This window comes from Mercenaria mercenaria, chromosome 18, assembly GCF_021730395.1.
Source record: "Mercenaria mercenaria strain notata chromosome 18, MADL_Memer_1, whole genome shotgun sequence".
NCBI classification, from domain to species: Eukaryota; Metazoa; Mollusca; class Bivalvia; order Venerida; family Veneridae; genus Mercenaria; species Mercenaria mercenaria.
The window spans coordinates 49,079,739-49,097,955 of record NC_069378.1 but is presented as its reverse complement, the minus strand read 5'-3'; the positions used below and the strand labels follow the sequence as shown (position 1 = coordinate 49,097,955).

At 35.1% G+C, this 18,217-nt stretch overlaps 1 protein-coding gene across 1 annotated transcript; it reads left to right on the top strand.

The window, feature by feature from the left end:
• The first annotated feature begins 1,320 nt into the window (after nt 1-1,320).
• On the top strand, nt 1,321-14,765 carry LOC128550453 (uncharacterized). Its single transcript, XM_053529538.1, has 2 exons — nt 1,321-1,703; nt 12,167-14,765. Exons 1-2 carry the CDS (start codon nt 1,491-1,493, stop codon nt 12,917-12,919), a joined length of 966 nt encoding a protein of 321 aa, XP_053385513.1. The 5' UTR covers nt 1,321-1,490; the 3' UTR covers nt 12,920-14,765.
• The last annotated feature ends 3,452 nt before the right edge of the window (nt 14,766-18,217 follow it).

The following is an 18,217-nucleotide window of genomic DNA, read 5'->3' as shown; positions in this document are numbered from 1 at the left end:
CAGATACAATACCACACCGTGGTATGGTTATTAACGGCTCAAATTACGGCTGAGGTATCCTATTGCGGTTAGTCACTTAAACATAAACACCACGCGTATCTTTTATCATATTTATATTTCATCTTTATTTAGAAACTTTAAATGTAGAAAATACTCATCAAATGCATTTAAGCTGTCTAATTATAAAAATAAGCTTTGCAGGGATAACGCATAGCTTTTCTTGTTATAACATCTACAGAATCCCGAAGGACTGATCGTTGTCAGAGCACGGTAGGTCGAACTGTTCAAGAATAAAACATGTAAAAAGCTAACAAAAAGGAAGATAGCAGCAGGGTGTCTTTTAAAACATATTCTCCCCCAGTGTGACTAAGTCCATACCGTGACACAAGTATGTGGCTTAATTAAAATTTAATGGAGTTTTCTATGGCATTGTGTTCAACAAATGATTTATTTACTTTTGATTTATAGCTTACGAGTATACTCATAAATATTCATAAATAACCGCTTATTACTGTCCCATTAATAACGTACACTTTCTCTTTCCTCCTTAAAATTTAATATTCCGGTCGGCAGGCAAATAGTAAATGGATGTAAAGAAAATTCATGTTTTATGTTTAAGAGATTATACCTTTGATCTTATCCTACTCAAATCTAAGACTGTTCCAGTACGAACTTGAACATTATAACAAAGCTTGTGTGTTAAACTTTTATTTCGTTACCTACATTACTCTGCTCTTAATCCTTAAGGGGTCAAACCTGCATATCACTGTTCCTGCTTGTGTACGACTCTTCTATCATCCCTGGCCTTGAACAGGTATACAACAGTTAATAGAAAATTAACAATATATAAAGCTTTTGTAAGGAGTCGGCTGTGAATGGGTGTAAATAAAAAAATGTATTGTCTTTTAACACATGAACCTACTCAAATATAAGACCATACGAGCTTGAACACTATGGCAAAGCTTGTGTTTTAAGATAGTATTTGAAACATTATTTTCAATGTGTACTCATATGTCATGTATATGATTTGAGTTAATAAAGTTTTGTTCTATTCTGTTCTGTTCTGACAAAGCATGTGTTTTAAACTTTAACTTCAGTATGCGCTTTATTCTGCTCGGAAGAAATGGAACGAACTCCTTATCCTTGCTGCGTAATCTGTCGTAATCTCACTCGCTTAATCCTTGAGGGGTGATGTTTTACCCGATATATTACATTTTTGTCTGATTTGTAAATTAATAATCTATCTAATGTTTTATTCCTTCTTGTTGTAGACAGTATACTGTACATTTCCCAATAGTGAAGAAGACTTAAACCTGACAAGTAGATAGAAAATTGACGTTATATTATATAAACCTTTTGTAGGCTATCGATTTTTATTATCATAAACGTTACCTTACGGTATCAAATTACCCAGAACAAACAAGATTGTGTATTATTTTGACTATTATTGGATTAGACCTTTTTATGATCTTTCAACATTAAACATTAACATGGCTTTAAATTCTAAATTATATATGTGTTTCTGTGCTTTAATACTTTTATGTACTGCTAATTATTTTATTTTCATTATGAGCAGAAGGGAATGTTACTGTGATCGAACTATTTTAAAAACTATAAATACACTGGACGTAATAAAAAGATCCATGCCAACATCTAAATTACAGGAACCGGAACTGAAGAAAAACGAAACAGAGAAATGTGAGGTACAGACCTTCAATTATATTTTACAACAGTTTCATTCTATCAAAACTTGTGACTTTTCAGTAATGCTTCATTTTAATGAACAGAAATATGAAAAGTATAAACTAATGAATTCACTTTAAAGTTTTCGTCTAAGACTCTTTTATAGGTCGTGCGATCAAGAGTTTACAAACAAAATTGGTCGTATTTCTAAAAACAAAAAAATTAAGAATAATTTAAAAGGTATTATGGTATTGCTAAGACCAGTATTAAATTCCAGTTGCCGTTTGAAATATCCTGATGACTTTGGAATGACTGAAAATTTTCGCTTAAAACTCATTTATACTGCTGAAAAAGAATTTTCACTGTCATTTGTTCACATAATGGACTCAGTTTAAGTTGAAGTACAGAAGTAACACTGGCATTTCCTATCGGATTCGCATCAAACATGAAAAAGCATAATTGAGCCACATCACGAGAAAACCAACATAGTGCACTTGCGACCAGCATAGATCCAGACTTCTGGTCAGGATCCATGCTGTTCGCTATCGGTTTCTCTAATTGCAGTAGGCTTTGAAAGGGAACAGCAGGCTAGTCTGGATCCATGCTGGTCGTAAATGCACTATGTTGGTTTTCTAATGGTACGGTTCAGATTTCTTTATGCCTGTACGCCTGTAATGAGCCCTAGAATTTTAATTTTAGTGGCGTAGTCTACAAGATTGCAAGGATATTTAAACGACCCGTTTCTGTGAAATGGTTTGTTCACATCGTCAAATGAACTTAAATCCTAATTGTCATTTTATTCAGATACAATCTCCTAAGAGAATAGGTATTTCAAACACATCATCATCATTCATAATCCTCATCTGTAAGGACACTTCGCCTTCTGGTTATTTTTGTCTTATAAATCTTATTCTGTTCATCTTCCGTGTACTTACAGAGCGGCTAACTTCTGTACTCGGTACCGACATGAACAATAATTTTGGCAAAACTGGCGAGAAGCTCAAAGCAGAATCTTTGGAAGTGAAATATATTACCAAATAAAACAGTTTTTGTTTCTTTTAACAGTCCATTTGTTTCTGGTTGGGAGTGGGGGTGGGGCTGGATGACGGGGTAGGTGGAGGGTTCATCCATACCGCTTTCTAATACTTTGTTTTTTATCGATGCTCCCTATATTCGCTGATGTAACAAGGATGTTATAAGAATGTTACATAGATGTTACTTATGTTACATATGTTTGAGAAGAGGTGTCTATTTGTAGTCAAAATGTTACGCATGTTTCACTTCGTTTCTTAAATTTGGCCGAAAAACGTCTTAAGTTGTGTTATATGGATGTTATAAGGAGGTTACAAGGATGTTAAATGAACGTTACTTATGTCACATGTGTCTGAGAAGAAGTGTCTTTTTCTACTTCGTTTTCTAAAATCGGCCAGACTACGGAGCAGTAAACAATATTTCATGAGCTATAATCAGGCTACGTAATGTTACATTATGTTACTTGATGTTTTGCTTGTGACAAATGCAAAGTATGCCACGAAATTGTGCCATTTTGTGCCCTAGGTGGCTGGCTTCTCTTTACTTACTTTCTTCATAAAGGCCTGAATTAATGATATCTACTTTCACTTCTATTTTCCACTTCAGAATTGTAGTGTTTTTCATGTTTGTTACTGTATTGTAGTGCTTTTCATGTTTGTTACTGTATTGTAGTGTTTTTCATGTTTGTTACTGTATACTTCACTATTTTCCGATGATCGTTTTCTTTCAGAATCTTTTCCATTTCTATATAAACGTTGTGTCCCATCTTATGTTTCTCCTTCGTTTACATCCTGCCTCTTCTTTTAGACATCTTGGGGTGTTTTATTTTCATTTTATTTTCTTACATATCCTTCCTTCGTATTTCAGTTTTTAGCTCATCTGATTTTTTGAAAAAAAAGATGAGTTATTGTCATCACTTGATCGGCGCCGGCGTCGGCGTTGCCTAGTTAAGTTTTATGTTTAGGTCAGCTTTTCTCCTAAACTATCAAAGGTATTGCTTTGAACTTGGAACACTTGTTCACCATCATAAGCTGACCCTGTACATCAAGAAACGTAACTCCATCCTGCTTTTTTCAAGAATTATTGCCCCTTTTGGACTTAGAAAATCAGATTGCTTGGTTAAGTTTTATGTTTAGGTCAGCTTTTCTCATAAACTGTCAAAGCTATTGCTTTGAAACTTGCAACAGTTGTTCACCATCATAAGCTGACCCTGTACATCAAGAGACATAACTCCATCCTGCTTTTTGCAAGAATTATGGCCCTTTTTGGACTTAGAAAATTATGGGTAGGACAATTTTTCTATTATACAAAAAAATCAGATGAGCATCAGCACCCGCAAGGCGGTGCTCTTGATTAACCATTTTTCCTTTCTCCATCGTATTTCATTCTTTATTTTTCACATTTTCAAGCCTTTTCCCAATGTTATTGCATGCATATTAATACTTTGTGTCATTCTATCATGTGTCGACCATTCCTCTTGTGTATCTGTAGTTGATCAATTCCTTCTTTCAGTTAACATTTTCCCCTTTTTCCAGTACTTACATAATTACTTGTCTCTAATATATCTTCTTCATGTGCTTCATCTTCTAAAGTCTGTGTCGGGTACATGAGATGCTAACTGTAATTATTTACGTTTCTTATCGGTTTTTCTTTCACATTTATATACTTTCTTAACGTTTTGTTTATAACTGTCCTTTCTACATTCGCATCTTCCTGTTTGCAATCCACTGTGAATATGTATGTATGCTATCCTACCGTTCGTTGGCATTCCTTTTCATTACTAGATTGTATCTAATTCATCCCTGGTGGCATATAAAGAATCACCGTCACTACCTTACTTACTACTCCGCAGATTTCTCGAATTTTCTTCACTCAGTCCATCATCATGCACCATACTTTGTGGCACAGCCGATTCCAAACAAAGATTATATTGGCGTTCAGCGGGTGATGTGAATCAGCATTTACTTTACTTTAGTTAAATTTTAATGCACCAAAACTCCATTATTTTTCTAATTAAAGGAGGTCAGTTTGTAACCTTACAGAACCGGGGATTGGTGGTGGTGGTGGTGGTTGGGGGGGGGGGGGGGGGGGGGGGGGGAAGTATACAGACCTTGTGATCTCACTATTTGGTATTCAGTCAGTATCGTTTTGGTAAGCACCCCTTTTAACAGTTAATGGTACTGTCCAAATTTAAAGATGGACAAGTTCATAATAAAGAAGAAATAGAAAAAATAATAGAACATTAACATGGTAAGGGGTAAAGCAAGAGTGTAATAATAGAAATTTAACAGGGCAAGGGGTAAGTCAAAAGAGTATAATTATAGAAATATAAAAGGGTAAGGGTAAAGCAAGAGTATAATAAAAGAAATTTAACAGGGTAAGGGGTAAAGCAAGAGTATAATAATAGAAATTTAACAGGATAAGGGTTAAGACAATAAAGTATAATTATAGAAATTTAACGTGGAAAGGGGTAAAGCAAGAGTATAATAATAGAAATAACAGGATAAGGGGTAAAGCAAGAGTATAATAAACATGATACACATAACTGTGAAATGGCATGGCTAATCCTTAAAATCGTAAAGATGACTATTTCACGAAAATAAGTTATAAGACTTAAATGTTTGCAAACTAATAATCCAATACCTGTATTACACTTCTGGGACGTATTTTTAAACGAGAACAGTTTGCAAGAAAATAGATAGAATGATAGGACTATTTATGTCGATTTGCTGTATGAGGCAATATTATTTGATGAAGTTCTGAATGCAGTAACGCCATATTTCTTTTGTAGGATTCATGAAAAGCAAAAAAAAAATAAACCCATTTCAGCAGTTTAAAAATGAAAAATTTGGTCAAATTTTACATATAAATCACATCTCTATCCCAAAACTGATCTTAAGGTATTGGACCCCTAAGAGTAATGTTTAAAAAATGGATTTGATTGGTATATTCTTAAAGTTGACCATGTTTCGCACTGTGTTCCAAATTTTAAACAACTTTTACCGTGCCGTTTTTTTTGTTGTAAATTTTGTATAATTTATGGTATTTCCTCAAACTCAAGTAGAGACAAATTTCAATGTGATGGCCAATATCTAAAACGTTTGCAGAGAATTCATTACAACATTAATTTTGATAAAAGAAACATCAAACTATTGTTAAACAATTATAAAACACAAAATAAAACTGTAAATATCATTTTTTTCTAGGGTGCCTCAAGTAAACAGATTTAATGAGACAGAATTCTAATTCCAACACTGAAAAATTAAGGTCGAATCCTGTGGATCTGTTTTGAATTTTGCTCACTTCATTCAAAAATAACCTTGGGGCAGAAGTAAACCTACCTGCATTTCTCCCACAATATCTAATCTAAAGAATGAAGGCAAAATAGAGAAATTTTACCGCACGTAACTCAGTATTTTCAAAGATGTCGAACTCTACCCCTCCTGATTCAGAGATACATTCACTTTGAACAGCAAGAAATCACTTATAAAATGAAAATTTTCCACTTTTGTACAATACATCCATTGTCTTGGAAGAAGTAAAAACTTAGTAGAACAAGAGCTGTCCGTAAGACAGCGCGCTCGACTTATCTCAGTGCTTGAATCTGACTTAGAGCTTTGCCAGTACAAAAAATCCAAGTTTAAAAGGAACGTAACTCTGTCAACATTCAGTCAGAGTTATGGGAATTGTGTCTCCTGGTGTAGACTTTGATGGTAAACAAGTATTTTAAGTTTCAAGTCAAAAGCTTTGATAGTATTTACAGAGTTATTTTATCTGTAGGACATGAAAATAAGAAGCGACAGACTCGCCCGCACTCTGAGAGACATGTTGTTTTAACCATGACGAGAACTGACCTAGATTTTAACCATATATCAGTAAGAGCAGTCTGTCGCTTCTGACTACTGACAATAAATAACAAATGCTGATTGAATGGGATAAGGCCGTGACTTTTATTATTATAATATCATTACAGAAAATTAATGAAATATCATGGCATATTGTATGAGATAGAAGTATCATGAAATGAAGCATGAAATGATAGATTTCTAGCCAAATTGCATAGAAACAAAATAGGCAACGCTATGATGCTGAAGCTCTAAATTTATGATAAGTACACATGTACTAGACAATGGAAGGAGAATGCAAAATTGCAAATTCTGCTAGCAAATCCAGCTGCCGAAATTCCGAGGCCAAGATGCTCAACGAATTCTCAACACATTGATAATGGATTTTGCTCTGATTGCCTAAATTATACTGGTGATTGTGTATACAATATGCCATACCGAAATGCACAAAGTGTGTTGAGGGCCACCAAATATTTTAGGAAATAAAATTCGTCCATAAAATGGTACATTGAATATTGTATCTAATTACTGAATAGCCACATGCAAGCATTCGTTTCTTTAATAATACCAGATTTTCCGGATAATTTACTTTCAAAGATGGCAATATAAGCTATATTCAACTCTAATTGGCCATTATTTCTCTTGATTTTATCTAATCAACAATATGCAGCAGTTACTTTTTCCCTGATAATTTGTTGGATCTAACCCGAAATAGGTCAGGTGGTAATCTTTATAAGACGCGCACTTTATAATTCAGCCATTATTCAAGTATGTAATTACGTATATTTGAATAGATCAAAAATTTTACTTAATAGTGTTTTGCTTACCCTGCTAGCAAAGTTTCCATTTACTTTCACCAGTCTAAGGTGAAAGAACTCTACCGAGGTCATGCCACCCTGCCACTCCGAGTTTATTTTAGAATTAGTCTCATGCAAACCACCAAATGGTTCGACAGTGCTCTCAGGCTGCGTTTCTATTTCTAGTGTATTGTTCGACTAGACAGTGCTTCTTCCTTGGTTCCGGTATAATGACATATATCGACAGCACAACGCCTGTGACAAGAGGATATAGAAGCTGCATACACAAGCATCTAAATAAAAGTAAATATAGTATCAAAATTATTATCTATTATGTTGGGTTAACCCCCTCGGAATCAAATAACTAAATAATAGAAATACTATACAGATGTTGATTATTGATAAAGGATTTCGTGATTACGATAAAGTCGCAAAGCGCACAGCCCTAGATTTGACAGTTTGGACGAAAATTATTAAATAGATGGCGGCATTAAGATACCATACTATTGCAATATTCAAGAATCAATGTTACTGCAATTCCTGTACGACTAAGCCACTGGCAGTGTAATACGGAATATTTTCTTACATAATACATGCATGCGCAGGCACCATCTAGCACTGAAAACACAGTCAAAGTCGTAATTCGAAAGCAAAATTTATATGACATATGCCGTTCAAATCAGTTCGATCAAATTAACCTCCTTAGAATTTTGATTTAACAAAAGCCACAGTAAAACAATTTAATTACAAGCGTAAACATAGATATTACAGACATAAACCAATGTATAGTCTGTATCATATACGGTAGAACACGGACCAAATACAACTTTTCAATAACATCGACTTTTTATCTTTCGCTTCTACGACATCCACATCAAAATAGTTTTTGATAAAAAGCGTTAACATAAATAATGTGGTCATAAACCGATTTAGATGGTAGAACAAAAGGGACCGCAGACAACGGTTTAATAACATGTAGCTTTTACCTGACTACTTACCTTCAGGTAATGCTACCAAATAACATATTTTAACTACTTTACCCAACACCAGCATAAATTTCTGTTGTCCACATGCCTGTTTTCTTTACCCATCGCCCAAAAGAAATTTACTTTCAATACCTGCTTAAAATAAAACAAAACAATAGATTGTACTGCTGTATAATGAATAAAATGTGTCGCAATCTAATACTTAATGTATGATTAATTTAAAGCCATTTCCAGTTTCGGAAGGTCAACATAGTACTGCTGTAATTATTACCCGATGTACAGTAAAATGCATAGTCTAATCATCATCATCATAACCGCCACCACCATCATCATCATCATATTTTAATTTTGCGTTCAAAGGTATGATTACTAGCCCAACGTCATCAACATCATCATCATCATGAGGATACCATCAAAATTATAAAATTAGAACAATTAGTAAATAACCACGATATTATATTTCTTAAACTAGAGATGCTTTTGAAAAGGCGCATATCTCCCACAACTACCTTATCAGACTTTCAGTGCTTTGATTATAACGCGACTGCCTTATCAGACTTTCAGTGCTTTGATTATAAAAAAAACAAGTTTCAAGGGCCTTCATTCCGAAGTGCCTGAGCCGATTTGGCAAGTTAACGAACTTTGGCCGAGATATTATGATCAAAACACATTTTCGTCAAATTTGGTGAAGATCGGATGTGAAATGTTCATCTTAGAGTGCGGACAAGTTTTGTGACAGACGGACATATGGACACAGACAGACAGACACGCACGCACGCACGCACGGACACACACACGCACACACACAGAGGAATAAATAATATATGGCGACCACACCATTATGCGGACCTGCAAAACTGAAAAGAAAAATTGATATCCAACGCACGAAATACTGGAGAATACTATTCCACAAACTGATAAATTTGTTTAGTTATACATTGTACGCAACAGACACGGGTGCAAAGGTGAGGATCGGGCACATTGTGCCGCGCAATAGTTAACCCTCCAAGCAATCAACTGCACTAAAAGGTAAAAGGTAAAGGTAAAGGTAATTTTATTTACCGTCGCTTTGTGAAACAATTAACACAAGTTCTGCAGAGCTTTTGAGCGACCCCACCCCAAGAACAGTTAAAACCATTTATACCTTACCCCCAGCAGTTTGCTGGTACCCATTTACAGCTGGGTCGACTGTGGCAAACGTGATAAAGTGCCTTGCCCAAGGACACACCGCAATGGGAGTAGCCAGGATCCGAACCAGGGGCCTTCACCTCCGTGGGAAAGCGTCTTAGCCCTCTCGACCAATGCGTCCACTAAGCGGCACTCAAGGACATAAACAGGGGGGTGATGTCTGTTTCAACATACCCAAATGTTAGAGGTTTGTAGCAAAGTGATCCACAAATATATAAAATATATAATGTGTACTGACTTACAAGTACACATTTATAAACAACTTTCGACGGGTCAAAGACCAATTGGCCGAAGAGTTGTAATCCCTGTTTAATATAAGATACAGTCAATTCGAGGAATTTGGTTGAACGGCCGACCATGTAGGTCAAGGCCCCCTCTAACGGTTAAGAAGCGCACGCCCTTAACACCAATAATAAGTGAAGGCCAGTCGAACGCCAAACTTAAGATGCTGATCTAGTGGCCAACCTAGGAAGTGAGCTTGAATTTTAAGATACTCCGCAGTATCAAACATTTAAAAGGCATACCAAAATTGTGGATCATATAAATTTTATATAGCTCACGTGATCAACACGGACAGCGTAAAAAGGCATTTTTGAACAAACAAACAAACAAACAAAATTAATTCTCCTGTACGAGTGCGTTGGACCAGTATCTCCTCTGAGAGACATAATAACAATGTCAGTAATAAATTGATAATCATTGTGATCATCATCCAAATCGTCCATTCCAATATCATCATAAGAATCGTCTTGACCACTAGTCGTGTTCACCAACGTCGACCTTTTCTGTACATAAATCTACTAAATCCGTTCTAGTATACTTAGTATTATAACCATCTGTAATGACAGCAACATGACCATAATGGACAGCATGATAAATTATTACACTTTATAAGTATTCAACTGCTAGTAGCAACAACCATAGAAAGATGTGTTCATTCATTCTCAATTTTCAATCGTTTTTTAATTTTTGCATTTCATTTGTAATAGAGTGTATATCTAAGGCAGTAGTGAAACAAATAAAATGTTGTTGATAATGCTGTTGTAAAATATGCACGTATTGATGCCTTCGGTCTTGAAATGTTCAAAGATATTTCACTTATTCGTTGAGGATAGTCGTTTAGTTTTGACTGTATAAGCAGTGTAAACTTGGAGCTTTCATCCTAAATTATTAGAATTTTGCGACGTGTCAAATCTTTGACGTGAGACATGTAAAACTGTCAGCCAATATCCAAAACACAACGTCCCAACAAAACGGCAACAAACAAATAATGACGATTGCTGCTACTTTTCAATAGAAACGGGGATTTCCCTCGAAAAGAACCCAGCCCCTGATACCGCAAACAACAAATGACTGTTGGACACAAACAACACATGAAAACATCCATTCATGTGCCCCAGCGGCCAACCACTGCAGACTTGCACCCTTCTTTAATTTAATGAAATACACTGTAAAGGAAAAAGACAATTTGTTCAAAACTTATCTGCATTTTTCTTGCATCCTCCTCTCTGTGGCAACATTACTGGAAAACGCCAGCTCTTCAAACATGTGATGAACATATTTTTATACATGAAGTGTCGACTTGCCTGCTTAGTTATTTGTGAAGGAATGAACCGGTTTGAAATATAAAATTGATCAAAACGACCCAACCCGTGAACTACTCGTGCGTGAAAGTGATTAATCGAGGCACGTTATATTATATGGACTGGATTAGAGTAACAGAAGCAGAAATTATAGCTCATGCGTACCTACTGAAAAATAACATAGATTTATTTCTCAAGAGAACATAAATTCCTATATTTGACTTTATCAAAAACTTTAACCAAAAATTCTAAGTTAAAAAGGGGCATAATTCTGTCAAAATTCAAACAGAGTTATGTGAATTGTGTCTCCTGGTGTAGATTTTGATAGTAAATAACTATTTTGAGTTTCAAGCCAAAAGCTTTAATAGTAACAGAGATATTTGACTTTATCAAAAATTTTAACAAAACATTCTAAGTTAAAAATGGGCATAATTCTGTCAAAATTCAAACCAGAGTTATGTGGATTGTTTCTCCTGGTGTAGACCTTGATGGTTAATAAGTATTTTAAGTTTCAAATCAATAGCTTTGATAGTGAAAGAGATATTTGACTTTATCAAAAACTTTAACCAACGGCGACGCCGACACCGAGGCCGGGGCGAGTACAATAGCTCTACTTTTTCTTCGAAAAGTCGAGCTAAAAAAGGAAAATATGGGAGAAAAATTTGGTCCCAGTGGGGCTAGAACCTACGCCCCCTCCCCCTGAAAATTGCAGTCAAAGTAGGTTTATGGTAGGAATTGAATACTCTTCAAAAAGGAGGTACATTGTACTTTATTACGGGTCCAATACCTTAACACTATTTTTGAATTTCAAAACAAAGTCTTACATGTTCGGACGTACTCATTGATAAAATCTGGGTTGAGATTGGAGGCATCATTTTGAAAATGATCCTCTTAAAATTGAAATATGGTATAAGAGTACTTACGTAATGCACTTGTGTTGAGGAAATAAAAGTCAATAACTAAAAGTTGTATTTCTCACCACATTATTGTAGATATGCTGTCTACAGGGTATGCTTCTACGCTTATTATCGTGTTGCATTTTTATATTTCAGACGTGTTTTGGAAAAGTTCCCGATTGCATTGTACAGTATGGTTTGCATCGCACTGCAACAACCTTACAGTTCCAAATATTGTGTTTGATTATGGCAATTTTGCACGAAGATGAAATGAACTCTGTTGGATGCTATCATGAAAAGAAAAAATCCACGAAATATAACGTTATAAAAACGCATAATGTAAGCCGTCTTCTGACGAAAATTCCGTCTGATACTTGGATTTTCATGACATCAAGCGAAGCCTTGACATCTGAGGAAAAACATGAAATGAGTATGAATAGACAGAAAGTTCGTAATAAAAACTTTACGGTTCCATATATTGCTGATATCGATTTGGTATCCAAACGTGGTCACAACATTGTTTATGAATACCAGACCTTTTTTGGTTTATCGAATGAAACAATACAGCATATTGTTGAATATTTCCGCTACTGGGATATACTGCGAATATGCTGTGGATTACAGATGTCCTCAGATTGGCGAAACCAACTGTCACCAAGTGCAAACTACATAACACGTCATGGTCTGCATAGTCCATCATATCCTGCATGTGAAATGTACAATATATCTCAAGTTGAACAACTTCTCATAAACACTTACGCCTTTCGGAAATTTGCACATATTGACTCACTTCGTAACGGTATTGGAAAGTTGTCAGATTTAGACGGTACGTTGGATGGAAACTATTGTAGACGTTGTAACGCAAATATTTCAAAATTTCATCTAGAAATAAATCAGAATTGTGTATGAAAGGTTATTCGCGCGTTTACGATTCGTAGATGTACAAAATAAGAAGTAAGCAGTACGCATGTCTGTAAAACTATTACATTACAACCAAAACTATGTATAATTTTACAGTTCTGGCATTGATATAATCTAGGTCAAGTTTGACAATGGGTCATCTAGGATCAAAAAGTAGGTCACGAGGTCAAATCAAAGAAAGACCTTGTGTATGCGATATAGGCTGTATTTTTCAATTGATCTTCATGAAAATTGGTCAGAATGATTGCCTTGATAAAACCTAAGTCAAAATTAGATATGGGTCATCTGGCCTCAAAACTAGATCACTATGTCATATCAAATAAAATGCTTGTTTAAACTCAAGATAACACATTTTTGGTCCAATTCTAATGAAAATTGGCCAGAATATTTGTTTCCATGAAATCCGTAGGTCAAACATGTTTACACTGTTATGGTGTGTTTCTCAGGTGAGCGACCTAGGGCCATCTTTGCCCTCTTGTTTGTTAACCAATTGATAATGTACTCGAGTAGTTTACACGTAAACAATGGAGAAAATGGGTGGAAAATATTCACATTGATAAAAACAGATACAACGTTGAAGATATTCCTGCAAACCAAATTCTGTAGCCCACCATCATCTGCTTAGATACTGTGAAGAATGCCGACACACAGCACGTGAGAGTTAACTATCTTAATTGACAAGAGACAGATCTGGGCGTTTTAAGCGAGGTCTGACCAGCATGATAACGATGGTGCCTTTTCGAATGCTAAAAGTCTTAACTAATCGGTGGTTCCCGTGTTCAATAAATTCAATATACAAGCTGAAAACTTCGACGTTGTAACTCAAGAGATTTTACTCGAAATTTTCTAATCTATATTGTCGACTTACATAAGTTAAAATGTCATGTTAATAATAAATCAAAAATCGTTAATGTTCATTTCAATACATTAAAAGGCTTAAACCACATTGAATAACTGGACAACTATTGAAAACCATTTAATGCAAAAATAAGTAATGTATTCTCAAGTTTTAGTTCTGAAACAATAGGGATATTTACGTTACCACAGGATCAAGTATGATGTGTTTATTGAAGACCTACATGTTTACAGATACTTAAAAATATTCATGTACAAATCTTGTCATACCTGACGAAAAATATGTTTTGGTAAAGGTTGAGGGAGTTGTTTTTTAGTTGTTTTTTGAAGATTTGATATTTACGTTACAGATCTGTTAAGCTGAAATTCAGCATTTCTTTTTATACTGTCTGTATGGCTGATGCAAAATGTTATGTAGATATTCTTGAATTTTGTTATTGGTTCCTTTGGGTATGTTTTTCAATGACTATAAAAATCATAGGGTAAATTTTTTATTCCTAAAATCATTTAATTTCGATATGAAATTACACTGTTTTCAAAATGGACAAGAACAGATATCCATATGCAGATAAGTAATCTAACTAATACTTTTTAAAATGTCTGCTGGCCTAAAATAGATGACTTTTCAACTTTAGAAGATGAATTGTACTTTATGCAATAGTTTTCAAAGTATTTAAATAAAATATTTTGCTTGATATTTACGTTACACTTAAGTGTTCAAGACAAACCGGGAAGTGTTCCTCTGTAATGAAAATAATGTCTATGATAAATAGATATGTTTGACAGTAATGTTTAATAGTTATGATAGTGAAGTTTGAGGTTTAATAGTTATGATAGTGAAGTTTGAGGGTTTGAAACAAAATCATATTTACCTTAACAAAAATATTTATGTTTAACGTCTTTGCATTATGCATTTTAAGTTAAATTTGCATTTTAAGAGGCGAATTTGGAAATCTATAGTTAAATAAAAACAATGATAATGTCATATTTGTTTTCTACTCTAGTTTTGTATCATTCTTCCTCAAAGCGCAAAACTCACAAAATGTGTTTTTACCAAAATTTTCGAGCTTCATTGCAGTTTTCATGTTGTACTAACTGAAATATAAAAAATGCGGCAGTTGAAAATCACATTTGCACTCACGTTCTTTTCACGACCACTGAACTGCAATTCGAATTTTAACTAATGGCACATTGTCCATTCCTCACCCAGAAAACCCGTTATTAACAAAAAATGTTATGTATGACATTGAGTAATGACTTTTGTTTTTACTCATTTGTTCTATTCTATTTGGGTCATTTTGTTGAGATTGGCTGCTTACCGCTTTTCAACCTAATAAACTATACATGCTAATAGTTACGTTAATGCGGGTAAAGTATACATTTGTTCGAGCACGCGCCGGGGATAGATATTCCTGTCTTTCTTGTCTAAAATAGCGTGCACTAAGGTGACGTCACATAGTACTGGGCACTATTGTGACATCATAAACTTTATAGATAATGTCAGGAAATACCCAAATCTATTTGTCTCCACAATCTATTTTGAACGTGATAGGCAAGAAAAATGATCTAACATGTCTGCCTGTGTAAGACAGCTGTTTTCCCAACCCTCGGGACAGCATGGATAAAAACCTCGAAAACGCTCAGTTTTCCATTTCACACTGTCTCTCGGGTAGTGAAAACCCCGTCTTACACAGGCAGGTATGTAAGATCCTTATATCTACATATGTATAAACATGTCAATAACACAGTGAAAATAGGAAAAACACGTTTCAGTCGCTAGTTTATACACGGCCGATACAGCACCAAAACTAATGAGCATATGCGCTTTGGACTTCGCATTGAGATAAGATTCAGCATCATATTTATGTTTTATTATACTATATTCATACAAAAATGAAGGTAAGAAAATAGCCCAAGTGTATGCAGTAAAGCGACTTTTATTGAGCTGTTCAGAAGCATGGTGTCTAAACTATTGGTAAAAGTTGCTAACTGCTTACAAATGGTTAGTAAGGTGGTATGTTTTCAAACATTTATCACGTCACACCTTAATTCATTCAAATTTAAGGCCGGCTCGTCCATGAACATGGACACCATTTGTGTTTTAAACGTTCACTTAGTATCCAAGTTATACTGCCAATAAGGAATTGCATTAAATTCGTACGGAGTAATATTTAACTTTTGTGGCATCTTAGATAACTGTAGACTTGAGGACTATCGGCCATTTTATGAAAAAGAAAAAATGGCACTGAAATGAACATGAGTATCTGCTGAAAAGATAGAAATAAAATAAAATATAATGCCAAACCTCGTTAGTTTAAATACTAAAATGAAACAGAAAACATAGCAGCATATGTGTATTGTTAAGTATAGAAGTGACATACCTCTATAAAGGTTTGTGAAAATGACACACTAAACAAAAGATTATAAGTGAGGGAAAATTTTAACCGAATGTTATGCATTCATTTAAACCAATCCGATAGTAAATCCCATAAAATGATCATTAGTAGTCTTTCGGTGGATGGTATGAACCTTTCCTATTTTCTTTCTCAGTAAAATAATTAAGTTTATACAAACTAGTTTTAGCTCGATGTTGAAAGTTTAAAGCTTATTGGATCCACTCTCGTGTCCACTTCCTGGAAAAAACAGTACTGTTGTCAGATGAGAAGTCATAATCGTGGCCCCAGTGGGGCTCGAACCCAGGACCCCTGGATTGAGCGGCCGACACCTTATCCACTAGACCACCACTCCCCTTTGTAGATGATAAAATCAAGTTTTTCATTAATTTGCCCTATTAGCTATGTTTATTACCCGAGTGAACCAGTTAAAAATATATCCTAGATTTGACAAGATCTTGCTTTGATTTGACCTTCTGACCCGGATTTTGACCTAGATAATCCAGTATCAAACTTGACCTAGACTTGAAACAGACAAACATTCTGATAATCGTTACGGCCACTAGAGTGCTAACATTGATTTTCTATGATTAGACGGACCAGACTACCAGTGTTTTCATAATCTGAAAAATGTGATCAGAAATGTGTCTTGGTCAATTCTTGGTCAAATCACAGAAAGACATTGTTAAAATTCTGGAGGCCGCATTTTCACAGTTCACTAAACAAAAGTCAGTCAATTAGAGTCGGCAACTAGTTCCCTAGGTGAGGTTCAAATCAAAAGTGAGTCAGTTAGAGTCAGGAACTAGGTCCCTAGGTGAAGTTCAAAAGAGAGTCAGTTAGAGTCAGCAACTAGGTCCCTAGGTGAAGTTTAAAAGTGAGTCAATTAGAGTCAGCAACTAGGTCCCTAGGTAAAGTTCAAAAGTGAGTCAGTTAGAGTCAGCAACTACGTCCCTAGGTGAAGTTCAAAAGTGAATCAGTTAGAGTCAGCAACTAGGTCTCTAAGTAAAATTCAAAAGTAAGTCAATTAGAGTCAGCAACTAGGTCCCTAGGTGAACTTTAAAAGTGAGTCAATTAGAGTCAGCAACTAGGTTTCTAGGTGAAGTTCAAAAGTGAGTCAGTTAGAGTCAGCAACTAGGTCCCTAGATAAAGTTCAGTCTCTAGGTTAGTTCAAAAGTGAGTCAGTTAGAGGCAACAACTTGATCTCTAGGTGAAGTTCAAAAGTGAGTAAATTAGAGTCAACAACTATGTCTCTAGATAAGGTTAAGAAATGAATGAATTAGAGTCAACAACTAGGTCCCTAGGTGAAGTTCAAAAGTGAGTGAATTAGAGTCAACAACTATGTCTCTAGATAAGGTTAAAAATGAGTGAATTAGAGTCAACAACTAGGTCCCTATGTGAAGTTCAAAAGTAAGTGAATTGGAGTCAACAACTATGTCTCTAGATAAGGTTAAAAATGAGTGAATTAGAGTCAACAACTAGGTCCCTAGGTGAAGTTTAAAAGTGAGTGAATTAGAGTCAACAACTAGGTTCCTAGGTAAAGTTCAAAAGTGAGTGAATTAGAGTCAACTACTAGGTCCCAAGAATCAACAGCTAGGTCCCTAGGTGAAGTTCAAAAATGAGTCAATTAGAGGCAACAGCTAGGTCCCTAGAATCAGCAACTAGATTCCTAGGTGAAGTTCAAAAGTGAGTCAGTTAGAGTCAGCAACTATATCTCTAGATGAAGTTCAAAAGTGAGTGAATTAGAGTCAACAACTAGGTCCCTAGGTGAAGTTCAAAAGTAAGTCAATTAGAGATAATAACTAAGACCCTAGGTGAAGTTCAAAAGTGAGTCAATTAGAATCAACAACTACGTCCCTAGGAAAAGTTCAAAATGAGACAATTAGAGTCAACAACTAGGTCTCTGATGAAGTTATTAAAAAGCTTGTTTACTGTTTTACCTGATTTAAGGTAGTTCTACACATTTGATAAGCTTTATGTAGTGACGTCACGTCATTCATCCGGATGATGTAGAACAAAGCATGGCCTTGGTATACAGAAT

What these genes read in the sequence shown, in the direction of transcription:
- LOC128550453 (XM_053529538.1), top strand. Translation starts at nt 1,491, where the DNA reads ATGGCTTTAAATTCTAAATTATATATGTGTTTCTGTGCTTTAATACTT. An exon ending in ACGAAACAGAGAAATGTGAG is followed by an intron (nt 1,704 to 12,166) that starts GTACAGACCTTC and finishes TTTATATTTCAG; the next exon opens with ACGTGTTTTGGAAAAGTTCC.